General features: G+C 42.3%; 1 protein-coding gene across 3 annotated transcripts in view; it reads right to left on the bottom strand.

Annotated features, from left to right (window-relative positions):
* The window catches only part of IL1RAPL1 (interleukin 1 receptor accessory protein like 1), a 1,713,530-nt gene that overhangs the window by 88,605 nt on the left and 1,608,390 nt on the right, over positions 1–16,535 (bottom strand). For all 3 annotated transcript variants that reach the window (XM_029603082.1, XM_029603084.1, XM_029603083.1), the window contains one exon: positions 15,487–15,619. In XM_029603082.1, coding sequence (XP_029458942.1) covers positions 15,487–15,619 — 133 coding nt within the window. The remainder of the gene's footprint in view (positions 1–15,486; positions 15,620–16,535) is intronic.

Here is a 16,535-nt window from a genome sequence, read left to right on the forward strand (position 1 = left end):
ACTCCTGTAGGTAAGGAAACACTGAGAGCTGTCATCTCTCTCTCATATTCCCCCCCACTGGAAGGTCTTATCAGGGTACCAGATCTGCCCAAATCATCCAGAGCAGAGGGATCTTTATAGGAAATAAAATCTAGGAGGAACAAGGTGACAGATATGAGGCAAGACATCAAAAAGGTGGCAGGAGGAAGCCACAAGCAACATTATCATGACTTCTGTGAGTTCAGTGGGCAGCCCTGGGGGACCTGGGGGAGCTGCTGAGACTATCCTGTTGCCTTTTCCTTTGAGGTCCCAAGGAAACAAAATCTCTCTAATTTTTGAAATGCCAAAGTCAGCAGCAAGAAGAAAAAGGAGAGAGATTAGAGGAGATGGCTGAGAATGTAGCACATTTACTTATTTATTTTAAATGGTTTATAACTCACATTCTTCCTAGGGGGTCAGGGCTGGAAACAAGACAAAAACACACATAAAGGTTGTACATCATACAAACAGAAACAAATAATACATACAAAGAAAAAAGAAGGGTTGTCTGCCACCTCTTCTAACAAATGTTTCTCTAAAACCCAGCACCTACTCTGCCAAACTAAAAGCGCTTCTAAATAGAACTGCTTTGAAGTTCTTTTCAAATGCTGGCGAATCCACAGATCTAAGAGAAGCCGGGCGAGTGTTCCAAACCATCATTGCAGTCACAGGGAAAACCCTAGCATGGGTCTCTCCACGATGAACGTGGTGGATTGTTGGAACGTTGAGAAAACCTTGCTGAGAAGATCTCAGGGACCTAGATGGAGCATATATTCATAGGATCAAGCTAATCTAAAATGATTTATTATTATTTAAAAGTTTGAGAACACGAAAAGCTACTTTGAAGTCAATTCACCATTGTACTGGGGGCCACTGTAACGAGCACAACATAGGTGTGATGTAACATAACATAATAATGACAGCAGAAAAAGACCAAATGGTTCATCCAGTCTGCCCAGCAAGTTTCATAAGGTAGGAACCGCCGCTCCGTGCAGGATACCCCTATGTCTCACGTTAGTGGGTATCAGTCAATATGCACACTGTGGCACTCTGAATCAGTTGTAGAGGGCAAATTGTGATAGCTGGAAGGCCAAGATATAAGTAATTACAATAGTCTATAGCTGAAAAGATGCGCACTTGCAGGACAGAGCAAACATCTTCATAAGACAATAATGGTTTCAAACATCTCAGCATCCTTACTTTCTGAAAAGATGACATCGTAACAGACTTAATATGGGATGTTATTGAAAGATGTTGATCAAGGATAACAGCCTGGTTTTTTACTTCCTTGACAACTGATAAAGAAACATCCTCAAAAATAAAAGATGAGGGAATGTCTGAATGAGGGAACCTGCTGAAAATCATTAATTCTATCTTACTCAGTTAGAGCACCATTCTATTATGAGGCAGCCACTGTTTTACAAGGATGTGAATCGTTTTAGGACGATTAAAATTATCATCCGATAATTTTAATATCGTCTTAAACCGTTATGGAACACAATACAATACAGATTCTAACGATTTATCGTTATAAATCGTTAGAATCGTGAGCCGGCACACTAAAACCCCCTAAAACCCACCCCTGACCCTTTAAATTAAATCCCCCACCCTCCCGAACCCCCCCCCAATAACTTAAATAACCTGCGGGTCCAGCGGCGGTCCGGAACGGCAGCGGTCCGGAACGGGCTCCTGCTCCTGAATCTTGTTGTCTTCAGCCGGCGCCATTTTCCAAAATGGCGCCGAAAAATGGCGGCGGCCATAGACGAAAAAGATTGGACGGCAGGAGGTCCTTCCGGACCCCCGCTGGACTTTTGGCAAGTCTCGTGGGGGTCAGGAGGCCCCCCACAAGCTGGCCAAAAGTTCCTGGAGGTCCAGCGGGGGTCAGGGAGCGATTTCCCGCCGCGAATCGTTTTCGTACGGAAAATGGCGCCGGCAGGAGATCGACTGCAGGAGGTCGTTCAGCGAGGGTTCCGGCGCCTCGCTGAACGACCTCCTGCAGTCGATCTCCTGCCGGCGCCATTTTCCGTACGAAAACGATTCACGGCGGGAAATCGCTCCCTGACCCCCGCTGGACCTCCAGGAACTTTTGGCCAGCTTGTGGGGGGCCTCCTGACCCCCACGAGACTTGCCAAAAGTCCAGCGGGGGTCCGGAAGGACCTCCTGCCGTCCAATCTTTTTCGTCTATGGCCGCCGCCATTTTTCGGCGCCATTTTGGAAAATGGCGCCGGCTGAAGACGACAAGATTCAGGAGCAGGAGCCCGTTCCGGACCGCTGCCGTTCCGGACCGCCGCTGGACCCGCAGGTTATTTAAGTTATTTGGGGGGGGTTCGGGAGGGTGGGGGATTTAATTTAAAGGGTCGGGGGTGGGTTTTAGTGGGTTTTAATGTGCCGGTTTTTCGATTTTTCGATTTTTTCGATTTTTTAACGATTTTTAACGATTTTTCACGATATTTTACCCCCCCAAACGGCAACAATACGATTCCCTCCCCCTCCCAGCCGAAATCGATCGTTAAGACGATCGAGGACACGATTCACATCCCTACTGTTTTACTGCAGAAAGTGACATACACAGAAAATTTAAAGCTGCTTTCTACAATGATTGTACTGGAGAAAAGAACTGTATGTGAGCAGCATAAACTTTATATGATACACCAAAAGTGGCGAACAGCTGACATAACTGAGCTAAGTATAGATTAAAAGGTACAGCTGAAAGGGCTGAGCCCTGCAGAATTCCAGTTTCAAAAGAATACCCTACTAATGTATCCAATCGTGTTCTATGATCCTGAAGGTAGGACTCAAACCAGGAGTAAACTGTTCTAGGGATCCCTATCTCTGTTTACCAATATCTAAGAATGTGAGAACATAAGACATTCCTAAAATCCCGTGCTCTCACCTACAAAAAAGTTCCAATGAACTATCTTTTTTTATTATTTACTCAATTCAATAAATAAATTAAGAACAAAGAGGTAAGTTTCATATTACTGGTGCATGCCTCCACGGCCTTGCTCCCTTCTTGTAGTATAATCATTAACTTGCCTCCTTCCTCCTTTTGTCCATTTTATTTGTGTTTGAAAATAATTTTTATAGAATGTTTTTTAAAAAATTTTTCTTAAAAAACAATTGTAATCTCCACCTTACATAAAAGGATAATTCAACTTTTTTCTTTCAAAACTATTTCTAGCTTTAATTGGATAGCCAAATTCTTTTATCCCTATGTTCGTGGAAGATTATGTTTAAATCTCCTTTTTATCTACACGCCATCTGTTTCAAATTTCCCTAAAAAGGGTTTTGTATGAACGCCGATTTTTTTATGTTTTAAACTGCCACTGTCCAAATGAAACTATTCAAGACTTATCTCCCGACACAGCTGCGTTTCGTTGTTCCTTCGTCAGGGGAGTATGTCCATCCTTGTTCACGTATAGTTCATAATTATTCCAAAATTTGTGTCTTTTTCATTCAGGCTGTCCGTCTTCTCTCTCTGGCTTACAAGCTCCGAGTGGCGGCGTTATTTTTTAGCGTCTTCACTATGCTTTAAAAGCTGGTCAGCAGATCGCAGATCGACCAATGGTGTGGAATACGCATTACGTATTACGTCATATTCACTAACGTTTGCTGATTGGTGGTCTCAAAATTAAAGGGCCACTTTTTCAAATGGACCTATATTAATTCTTGATCTGTTTTAAATTAGACTCGCCCACTCCACTTCTTCGTTTAACCCTTGTGGTATCACTGTATTCAACTTAAAAATCCATTGCTGCTCAATATGATTTAATCTCTTCTTTTCATCTCCGCCTGTGATCATACTTGCAACCTTGTCTATGACCGTCCATCTGAGCTGATTAAAGATGTGTCCATGCTCAATGCAGTGCTGCACCATTGGTGCTTCCACAGTTTTTGTATTTAATTTCGATCTATGTTATTAACATAGACGAAGGAACAACGAAACGCAGCTGTGTCGGGAGATAGTTTCATTTGGACAGTGGCAGTTTAAAACATAAAAAAATCGGCGTTCATACAAAACCCTTTTTAGGGAAATTTGAAACAGATGGCGTGTAGATAAAAAGGAGATTTAAACATAATCTTCCACGAACATAGGGATAAAAGAATTTGGCTATCCAATTAAAGCTAGAAATAGTTTTGAAAGAAAAAAGTTGAATTATCCTTTTATGTAAGGTGGAGATTACAATTGTTTTTTAAGAAAATTTTTTTAAAAAAACATTCTATAAAAATTATTTTCAAACACAAATAAAATGGACAAAAGGAGGAAGGAGGCAAGTTAATGATTATACTACAAGAAGGGAGCAAGGCCGTGGAGGCATGCACCAGTAATATGAAACTTACCTCTTTGTTCTTAATTTATTTATTGAATTGAGTAAATAATAAAAAAAGATAGTTCATTGGAACTTTTTTGTAGGTGAGAGCACGGGATTTTAGGAATACATTTATATTTTCATTTCTCATCACAAGCGGAGAGAGATATTGATAATCAGAACATAAGACATGCCATACTGGGTCAGATGAAAAAGTCCATCAAGTCCAGCATCCTGTTTCCAACAGTGGCCAATCCAAGCTACAAGTACCTGGAAAGCACACAAACATTAAGGAGATCCCATGCTATTAATGCCAGTAATAGAGGTGGCTATTCCAAAAGTCAACTTGATTAATAGCAGTTAATGGACTTCTTCTCCAAGAACTTATCCAAACCTTTTTTTAAACCCGGCTACACTAACTGCCCTAGCCACATCCTGTGGCAACAAATTCCAGAGCTTAATTGTGCGTTGAGTGAAAAAGAATTTTGATTTGTTTTAAATATGCTACCTGCTAACTTCATGGAGTGCCCTCTTAGTCCTTCTATCATCCAAAAGACAGGCCGATACAGTACAGTGCACTCCGACGGAGCACACTGTTAGCCTGGTCTTGGACATGCGTTTTCCCTTACCCCTTATTCAGTAAGGGGTAAGGGAAAACGCGTCCAACCCACGGCACCTAATAGGGCCCTCAACATGCAAATGCATGTTGATGGCCCTATTAGGTATGCGCGCGGGATACAGAAAGTAAAATGTGCAGCCAAGCCGCACATTTTACTTTCAGAAATTAGCGCCGACCCAAAGGTCGGCGCTAATTTCTTCCGGCACCGGGAAAGTGCACAGAAAAGCAGTAAAAACTGCTTTTCTGTGCACCCTCCGACTTAATATCATGGCGATATTAAGTCGGAGGGTCAAAAACCAGACGCTCAATTTTGCCGGCGTCCGGTTTCTGAGCCCGTGGCTGTCAGCGGGCTCGAGAACTGACGCCAGCAAAATTGAGCGTCGACTGTCAGGAGCGCCGCTCCTGTCAAAAAGGAGGCGCTAGGGACGCGCTAGTGTCCCTAGCCGGGCCTCATTTAAATACTGCATTGCGCGCACCGGCGCGGACTTTACTGTATAGGCCTGAAAGTAACCGATGCACATTTACCTGTCCTAGACCTCTCATGATTTTATAGACCTCTATCATAACTCCCCTTCCCTAGGTCATCTCTTCTCCAAGCGGAACAGCCCTAACCTTTTTAGACTTTCCTCATAGGGGAGCCATTCCATACACTTTATCATTTTGGTCACCATTCTCTGAACCTTCTCCAGTGCAACTATATCTTCCGATCTCCCGCCCCAGTACTCCTCTTTTTCGGATGTGTTTTCAAAGAAAACGGCGGACACCCTACCTCCTCACCGCTCATTTGTTTGCGCTAAAAACTTGTTGCCTAATACTGAGACTCCCCGAGGAAAGGTCTACCCACTTTCACTAACAGAGACAAAAGCCATGTCTGAATATATACAAGAAAATTTGGCAAAAGGCTTCATTCAGCCTTCTGAATCTCCCACTGGAGCAGGATTCTTTTTTGTAGGGAAAAAGGATGGCTCCCTCCGGCCATGCATAGATTACCGCGGCTTAAATGAGATTACCCAGATTACCCTTTGCTATTAATCTCTGAACTTTTTCACAGGCTCCAGGGGGCCAAGATATTTACCAAATTGGACAGGATACACCAGGGCGATGAATGGAAAACCGCATTTAACACCCACAATGGCCATTTTGAATATCTGGTAATGCCATTTGGCCTCTGCGGTATTTCAGAATATGATGAACGAGATCTTCAGAGACATGCTCTACAGTTGCATCGTGGTCTACCTGGATGACATCCTGGTATTTTCACAAGACCTCCAGAGCCATCACCAGGATATCGCCAATGTCCTGCAACACCAAGCTGGAAAATTGTTCTTTTGACCAGGAGACAGTCCCTTTTTTCAGCTATGTGGTCTCGACCCAGGGTTTCCAGATGGATCCACAGAAGACCAGGAGTATTTGCAAATGGCCTCAACCAACGGGCCTTAAAGCGCTCCAAAGATTCCTGGGGTTTACAAACTACTACAGATCATTCATCCATCATTAATCAACACTGACCACCCCAGTCACAGCCATGACTCGTAAGGGAGCCAATCCCTCTCAGTGGTCACCCAAGGCCGTGACTACCTTCCAGGAGCTCAAGGCGGTGTTCCTACGTTAACCATGCTTGCGTCACCCTGACCCCCAATGACCCTTCATCGTCAAAGTAGACACTTCAGACATCTGGATTGGAGCAGTACTCAGCCAATCACACCTTGCACCTGTGCTCTTTTTTCTCCCGACGATTCTCCCTGGCTGAGCATAATTATGGAATCAGGGACAAGGAATTACTGGCGATTAAACTGGCCTTCGAGGAGTGGCATCCCTGGCTCGAGGGAGCACAGCACCAGATCACGGTATATACTGACCACAATTTCCTACTACAATACCGGCCAGCTGATAAGAACACTCGAGCCGATGCACTCTATCATTCTTTCACCACAGAAGATGTTCCGGACATTCCACGGCACATCATTGATCCAACTAAAGTTCTCCTTTCCATCACACTCACAGTGCCATCTGGGAAGATGGTAGTTCCCCGACCACTTTGAAGGAAAATCCTCCGCTGGGTGCATGATTCCTTGCTGGCAGGTCACCCCGGACAAGCTAGAACTCTTTCCACTCTCCAGAGATTCTACTGGTGGCCAACCATGAAAAAAGATGCTCAAGCATATGTGGAATCATGTTCCACTTGCGCTTGTCAGAAGTTGCTGAAGGGCCATCCTTGGGGTCTCTTACAACCTCTTCCCACACCTAGTGAACTGTGGACACACATAGCCACAGATTTCATTGTGGACCTACCTCATTCCAGTGGCAACAACACCATTTGGGTTACAGGGGACCGATTTTCAAAGATAGCTCACTTTGTGGCATTACCTGGTCTTGCTTCAGCCCCGGAATTAGCAAAATTGTTCATTCGCCACATCTTTTGCCTCTACAGACTCCTGAGACATATACTCTTGGATCGAGGTGTTCAATTCACGGCCATATTTGGGAGGTCACTATGTAAAAAGTTCGATATTGCCTTAGACCTCATATTGGCCTATCACCCACAGGCCAATGGTCAGAAAGAGAGAACGAACTGAACACTGAAACAGTTTCTTCGGGCGTATGTGAACTCTCAGGAGAATGACTGGTCTGACTTAATTCCCTGGGCCGAGTTCGCCTTAAACTCCCACCAGTCTGCATCTACAGGGTCATCACCCTTCCAAATAGTATATGGATGCCAACCTCTGCCTCCTCTTCCACTATCTCTGTCTGTGTCTTCTCCAGCGACGCAGGCTTCTGCACTAGAGTTACACCAGCTTTGGGAGCACAACAAACAACTATTACAGCAAGCCGCCAAAAAGTCAAAGAAGTTCTATGATGCCCATCATCGGGCAGCTCCTCAGTTTAACCCTGGAGACAAAGTGTGGTTCAGCACTCGCTTTCTTCGCTTAAAACTGCCTTCAGCCTGCTTCGCTCCCAGATACATCGGCCCTTTTGTAGTACTTCGCCAGCTGGGTCCGGTCACTTACAGTCTCCACTTACCTACATTGCTCAAGATTCATAAAGCCTTCTACATCTCACTATTAAAGCCTCTCATCTTGTCCAAATTCTTCAAGAAACCTCCTGAGCCCCAACATCTGGCGTCAGATGAGGACATTACATACCAAGTATAGGACACCCTGGATGTGAGGAAGCGATGGGAATATTTGATTTCGTGGGAAGGATTTGGCCCAGAATAAAACAGCTGGGAGCCGGCAGTCAATATCCTTGATAAAGAACTGATCAAGCAGTTCCATGCTTCTCACCCAAGAAATCCGAAACCCCCGGAGAGGGGCCCTAAGAAGGGGGGTTCTGTTATGCCCGTTGGTCGCAGACGGCTGCGACTACTGTTGCTCACCTCTTGTCTCATTGCACTGACTCTATTGGGAAGACTTGTGGCCTCTGTCAGCTATCGCTGGCTCCTGTTCCCTGGACGGCATGGACGATGCCGACTGCCATCTTGCCCTTGGAGCTCCTTCAGCACACGCGCTTCCGGGCCAGTATTATGCAAGACAGGTGGGAACCTTGGGGGTGTTCCCCCCCGGATGATGTATTCTCCATGGACTCTTAAGCCAGCTGGCCCTGCCTGCCTACAACTTGGGAACAAGTTCCCTCATTGCTGAATCCGCTTCGCTCATTATGGACTTCCCGTTCCAGCTGCTTCCTTGACGTGAGATGTCCTGGGTACGTGCTCCTCGGGGGCCCTTTTCTCATCTCTGGCTATCCACTCCTCAGAGGGCCTTTCACCTAGGAACCCTCATCGGTATACCCCACTCTGCAGACCACTACCGTATCATTTCTACTAAGGAACCCTCATTGGTGTACCCTGCTCTGCGGACCATTGCCGTATCATCTCTATTGAGGACCTTCACCGGTGTACCCTGCTCTGCGGACCATTGCTGTATCACCTCTACAGAGGAATCCTCTCTCTTGGGTATACACCACTTCACAGATCCTGTGGCACCTCTGTGTCTGTGTGACTTTCTTGCTACACTTCCCGCTCCATGGGCAGTGCCTCTCTCTCTCTTGCTCTCTCTCTAGTACCTGCTGTTCTGCACATCCAGCAACTGAGACCTCGCCTCCCAACGGTGAGGCTCATGGGGCTCCTCCCCATAGGCGGTACCATCTCTCACCTCATTCCAGGGCCCACAAACCCACAAATCCTAACAATAGTGACTTTATATAGCATTAAAATTGGCTGTATGTTTTCCCAAAGGCAATTCAAAGAAGTAAAAACCCAGCTCATAAGGGACTCATTAACAGCAGCTTCACCAAATCAATTCAAAGAAGTGAAAAAACTCAACACTGCAGCACCAACTGCCTGCTTCAGGGGAATTCCAACATCATTCTCAAGAGAAAATTATAACATTTTGATGTAGAATTCATGATTATACCACTTAAGACCATATAAAACCCATAAATTCAAAACTCCCAGCGAAACTCATTACTTACAGCATGTCCCTCTGGAATCACTCACAGCTCTGCAGAAGCACACCTAAGTGTTCCCACGCTGTTTTTAAATCGCTAACCAACCAATCCCAACACCAGTTAAACAGATGCACAGCCAACTTATGTAACAAATCTCACATAATCTAAAGAAACCCCTTTCATAGTTCAAACTCTCCCAAAACGAAAAAGAAAACCTAACCCCCACATATAGAAAAACTATTAAAAAAAAAAAAACATTCAGAAAATTATACAAAAAAGTATTCAAAAAATAAACATATTTTTCTATGTACTAACTAAAAAAACTATATAAAAATATAGCAAAACAGCAAAGTAAATAAAGAAAATAAAAACAATACAAAATTGAAAAAATGAAAAAAAAAATCACAAGAAGGCACCCCACTCCACTTCTCTATTCAAGCCATCAGGGGCCACAGTCTTCCACTGAAAGATGAATCTCTATTCTTTCTGTATCAGGAGTCTATTAAAGTCCCCTCCCCTAAATTGTGGAATAGTTTATGTAAAACTGTAAACTTTAACTCATCAATGGAATGCACCCTCACCCTTCCAGTTTGCCAGTAGAGGTGCCTCATGTCTATCACATCTCATGTAGCTAACAAGGTCTTGTATCCGTCTCTTAATCTTAAAGGCTATTTAAAAATTTGCTGTACTATGATTTATCCTCTGTGTGGTTTCCTAAACAACTTGTCCTGCCTCAGCTCTGACAAGGCTGTGAGATCACACAGGCAAGAGTTGGTTGCTTAACAAAAAAAAAAAGCAGTTATTTTTTTGTTCAGCAGTACACAGTCATAGATTTCAATGGGTTGTAGACTTGAATGGGAAATATGAATGAGACAAACTTTTTTAGTTTCATTTGGAGGGGCTCCTTCATTCATTTTAGGGTTTCACAAATGAATTTGGTCTCATTTGTTGTGTTTTATCCATTCATTTCAAATGAAATCACAACTCTATTCCACAGGTGCTCAGACACCCAATGTGTATATCATACATCACCAGGGCATCAAATGTGATGAAAACATTCATAATCAAGTGTTCTTCAGTGCATGGGGGATTAGAATATTTGCAAAATCCCTAAAAGATATAACTCTGGGCTACAACCCTTCATCAACAGACAGGTAAAGTTAACACTTGTACAGGAAGAGACAAAGAGCAACAAGAACAGAAGCATGACAGAACCTCCAATATCACAATAACACAAGAACACACATCCAGGATCCAGAAACGGCCTACACAGAGGCTACTAGGACCAGAATCACAACAGAACCTCTAGTAATGATTATCAGGACAGAACATATATAACATCTAGAAACATCCCATACACAGATATCCAAGACCCCAGAATTACAATACAACCTCCACCATTACAGGATAAACACAAAATACACTAGAGATCTAAATACAGCCCACTGCAGAAGATACAAAGAGAACAGAAGGACATGGACCGATCACTGGAACCAGGAACTGAATGACATAAAAACAATTCTGAGCATCTTGTGTAAGAAACTTTTATAAAACAGAACTAGATGCTACTGTAAATTGTTTATAACAAATCCATACCTAAACATCTATTACTGATACCAATATAAGAATATGAGATGCTCGTATTTCACAGCGTAAGTCGTTAGAAATTGTATTGTATTTTTAACTTGCCACAGCATAACAGATTGCAGAGCATATTTTGTGGTTATATTGTATCTTATAGCCTGAGTCTCTAGAAAATGCATTGTATTTTAACCTGCTACAGAATAACTAGACTGTACAGTATAGTAGTAATGCCTATCAAATAAAATCTATTTCTTTTAGTAGCTGGAACATACAAGGTCTGTCAACCTTAACCTTTGGAGATAAAAGCAAAGACCTTGATTTCATTGTAATAAACTATGACATGATCATACTGCAGGAATCCTGGTTAGGAAAAGTTTTAGCCACTCACTGGTCCACAGGATTCAAAGAACTGTTGATTCCAGCAAAAAATAAAAAAAAAAGAAAACAAACAGGGCAGAAACTGGGGAGATGTTATAATCAGATACAGAGAGGAGTTAGCAGGATTTATTATGCCACTTAAAAAAGGCAAGACAAATCTGGGGGTTAAAATATCAAAAGATCTACTCCAGATGCCACAAGATAAGATACCTATCATATCCGATTCTCCCGAGTTGGACCCTGAATGTTTAAGTCATCCAATCTGAAACTCCTGCCTTCCAAACCAAAACTAAAATCAAAATATATGGGGTTCTAAATGCATACACAGAAATCAGCCAGATTTTATTCCCAACCAAGGAGACAGCCACATATCTGGGGACAAGATACCTTATTTTAGTGCATCAGAAAAACAAGTTATGACACACAAATTGGATGTGCATTCTTAACCTATGTCAATCACTAAGACTTTATATCTTGGTAGAATGGTAGAAACTAGGGTAGGGGGGGGGGGAATTCCTTTCAAAGATTTACTGTTAATTTAATTCAGGGACAAAGTTTGGTTGATTATGCAATAATAGCAGGGATTAAAGAGATTAATGCCTTAACTCTCACACTCCAGTCTTACTATTGGATCACAGCCAGATGGTTTTAGATACTGACAGATCAAAGCAGATATCAACACCCAATGCCCCACCTCAAAATCTTCACATACTCCCTCCAAAATACAAATGGGGACACCAAAGTAATGCAAATTATCCGACATCCATAGAAAAGCCAGCAATGAAACACCAAGAACCCACCTGCCTGACTATGGCCTAGAGTTATCATTTCACTATAATTATAGCAAAATGATCGTTATTACCTGTCCTTGTTTGTCCTTTTTGAATTATATACATATATATATATATGTTCTTTTAATGTAGTCCATGTACGTGTGCGGAACATACATCTTGTAAAATAAATAAAAATACAAGAGAGATAATGAGGATTGTAGGTGTTATTATAGATAAGTTTTTGACTATACACGCAGATATTTCAGCAGTGGTAAAAACTTGTTTTTTCAACTGCATTTTAGTCAGACTTTTTGCCCTTTTTTGGGCCACAAAGAATTTGCCATAGTTGTGCATGCGTTGGTCATGAGTCAGTTAGAATACTGCAGTATTTTCTTTGCTAGACTACCTAAACTCCAGTTATATTGACTTCAGCTGCTCCTCTTGTCACATTACCCCCACTCTTCAGCAGCTTCAGTGGTTGCCAGTTCAGCTTAGAAGTTTGTTTTAGGTTTGTTAGGAACTGGGCTTCATTTTTTGGGAAGCGTGTGTGTGTGTGTGTGTGTGTGTGGGGGGGTGCTTTTTCCAAAAGGATGGGCTTCACTTTAACCAAGGTGGAACCAGGCTGCTAGCACTAACCTTTATAAAGGAGGTAGCACAGCTTTTAAATTAGATCATGGGGGAAAGCAGACAGTTTGGAATGATGTACCTTTGAAGGACACTAAGAGAAAAGGGAAATTAGGGCATCCCAGTAGAGAGGTTGCAATAGATGCCAAAGGGAACCAGGTGTCTAAGTAAAGAGCAGAAAGATTCCAAATGACCCCTGTCAGCTGATGAGCAGGTTGTTAATACGAACAAGAAACATACTTTGAAAAGTCTGTATACAAATTCTAGAAGTCTAAAAAATAAAATGGGAGAGTGAGAGTGTATAGCACTGGATGAAGCGGTAGATATAACTGGCATCTCAGACACCTGATAGAAGGAGGATAACCAACGGGACACACAGGGTACAAATGATATTGAAATGATAGGATTGATCAAATAGGTGAAAGGGTTGCACTATTTGTGAAAGAGAGCAATGAGTCAAACAGGATAAAGTTCTGTAGAAAACAAAATGCAATGTTGAATCTTTATGGATAGAAATTCCAGGTGAAAATAGTAGCGGGGGTGTTTTACCATCCACCTGGCCAGAATGAACTAACATACAATGAAAAGCTAAAATAAATTAGGGAAGCTAACAAACCAGCAGCACGGTGATAACGGGTGATTTCAATTACTCAGGTGAATGTTACATCAGGACATTATAGAGAAGTAAAGATCCTAGATGATATAAATGACTTTCATGGAGCATCTGGTACAGGAACCAACAAGAGAGGAAACTTTTTTAGACCTAGTCCTTAGTGAAACACAGGATTTGGTGCAAGAGGTAAGTGTTGAAGCCACTTGGATAGTGATCACATTATCAAATTTGACTTAATAACTGGAGGGCACACACTAAAGAAGTCTAATGTGACAGCATTTAACTTTCAAAAAGGTGACTATGATAAAATGAGGAAAATGGTTAGGAAAAAACTGAAAGGAGCAATTATAAAGGTTAACAGTTTAGCTCAGGCATGGATGTTTAAAAATACCATCCTGGAAGCTCAGTCCAGATGTACTCAACACATTAGAAAGGTGGAAGGAAGGTTAAATGACTACTGGTATTGTTAAAAGGTAAGGTGAGAGAGAGGCTATAATATCTAAAACATCTTTCAAGAAATGGAAAAGGGATCCAAATAAAGACAATAGGAACCAACATAAGCACTTCCAAGTCAGAGGCAAAGCATTAATAAGGAAGGTAAAGAGAGAATTTGAAAAGAAGCATGGCATGGAAGCAAAAATTCCTAATAAATACTTTTTCAGATACATTCAAGGTAAAAAGCCTTCGAGGGAATCAGTTGGACCATTAAATGATTAAGGGGTAAAAGGGGCACTTTGGAATGACAAAGTCAGAGCAGAGAGACTAAATTAATTATTTGCTTCAGTATTCACTGAGGAAGATTTAACAGATATACTCATGCCAGAAATTATATTCAAAGATGATGATTCAGAGGAACTGAAACAATTCTCAGTGAAACTGGAAGATGTACTAGGGCAAATTGACAAGCTAAAGAGTAGCAAATCACCTGGATCTGATGGTATATATCCCAGAGTGCTGAAAGAACTGAGAAATGAAATTGCGGACCTGCTATTAGAAACCTGTAAGCTATCAATAACATCATGTATAGTACATTGGAAGATTGCCAATGTAATGCCAATTTTTAAAAAGGGATCAACGAGTGAGCCAGGAAGCTATAGAACAACTCTAGAATCTGTTGCCAGAGGATGTGGTAAAATCTATTAATGTAGCTGCATTTAGAAAAGGTTAGGACAAATTCCTGGAAGAAAAGTCCATTAAGGTAAAGTTGCAGAAATCCACTGCTTGTTTTTGGGATAAGCAGCTTGGAATCTATCTACTCCTTTGGATCCTGCCCGGTACTTGTGACCTGGATTGGCCTCTGTTGGAAACAGGATACTGGGCTTGATGGATCCTCGGTCTGACGCAGTATGGCATATCATATGTTCTTATATTATCAAATCCATGGCCAAAAGATGCAGAATTTATAAATTGCAGAGCAAAGTGACTTGCAGCTTTTTGGACATTTTTGCCCTACTTCTACTGGAAAATGAAATATGCTCCTTAATCCCCTAATTCTGGCCATAAGAAATGCTGTATTTGCTGGAAAGCAGGTGGATCTCAGCCAGGCTCTTTCCTAATCCACTCCTCCTGGTGCTCCTTCTCTCCCTTCTGCCTGGTCACCTAAAACTAGAGTGCAGCACCATTAGGAGATCCATTACCTGGAAACTCTCATTATCTGGGAAATGGATCACTAGCCAGGCTCTTCTGTAACTGGATCCTATTGTCACCATGCTTCTTAGCTATCTGAACTTCAGGATGCAGGAGGAAGATACACCACATATATATATATATATATATATATATATATATATATATATATATATAGTAAAAAAGGACAAACAAGAACAAGTAATGACAGACAGAGAAAGCATATTATTCACACTGTGAACCATTTGGTAAGAATTAATCCAAAGTCCAGATGCTGGAGCTGGAGCAGTGGCAAGAGAAAAGGTGGGTAGGGTTGGGCCATGGGGGATGGGGGCTGTGGGTCCTGAATCATGGCACCACGGGAGGATAGAAGGGTTGATTGGCTCACAAGGGGGTCCCCACCATTCCAGATAAATAGTGCTGTACCACACAACCATGCCAAGAAGCCTCAAGACAGAAGTATTATCACTTAATATCACAGGCTTACGTTTTTACCTGATCTCACTTTCCCGAACTCGAGCTTCATCCAGATCTTCAATAAACTTCTCTCCTTTCATCCAGTAAATCACAGGACTGACATCTCCACTGTAGCCAAAGAAAGCTCTGCAAGTGAGATTAGCAGAGCTGCCTGTGATAGAGAATTAAAAGAAATATGTTAGTTCAAAAAATGTAAAAACAAGTCTTTCCATTTGGACATTCTAATTGGGCATGTATTTTTCAGATTTAGCAGCATAAAACTATCTGCTTCTAGAAGCTGTTTCTGCTGCTTCATTTCATTCAGGAAACTGGAGAGTTCAGATACTGACTGTGGTCAAGGTAGAATAATGCTGATTAACTCAAACAAGATTCTTCTCTGTTTTCCTTCTGATCACAGAGATTATAGCTTGATAAACTGCACTTAAGTAGTCCCACTGCATTGGAGGACAGACATACTCTTAAGAGAGATTAATACATAGAAAAAGAGAGACTAGGAATGCCAGACCTTGTCTGCTTTTCCTGCTGCAAGACACAGGGCCTACTTTACTCTGACTCCCCCAAAGCTAAGGATCCTCCAATCTTATCACAAGCTTTACCCCTCATTCCCTTACAGCTAAGGATCCTCTGTGCTTACCCAAGCTTTACCCCTCACTCCCACACAGCTAAGGATGTTCTGTGCTTATGCTAAGTTATACCCTCACTCCCCTACAGCTATGGATCCCATGTGCTTATCCCAGGCTTTAACCCTCACTCCCCCATAGCTAAGGATCCTCTGTTCTTATCCCAGGCTTTCCCCCCTCACTTCCACACAGCTAAGGATCATCTGTGCCTATCCAAGGCTTTAATCCTCACTCACTCCCTCACTCACTTATAGCTAAGGATCCTCTGTACTTATCCCAGGCTTTACCCCTTACTCCTTCCACAACTAAGGATCCTCTGTGCTTATCCCAAGTTTTACTCCTCACTCTACCATAGCTAAGGATACTCTGAGCTTTTCCCAGGCTCTCAACTTCTGTTATCATTTAGGTCTTCACCATCTCCCTTTGGAGGATGCTTCATGTTTCCAC

This window comes from Rhinatrema bivittatum, chromosome 5 (genome assembly GCF_901001135.1).
Source record: "Rhinatrema bivittatum chromosome 5, aRhiBiv1.1, whole genome shotgun sequence".
Classification (NCBI taxonomy): Eukaryota; Metazoa; Chordata; class Amphibia; order Gymnophiona; family Rhinatrematidae; genus Rhinatrema; species Rhinatrema bivittatum.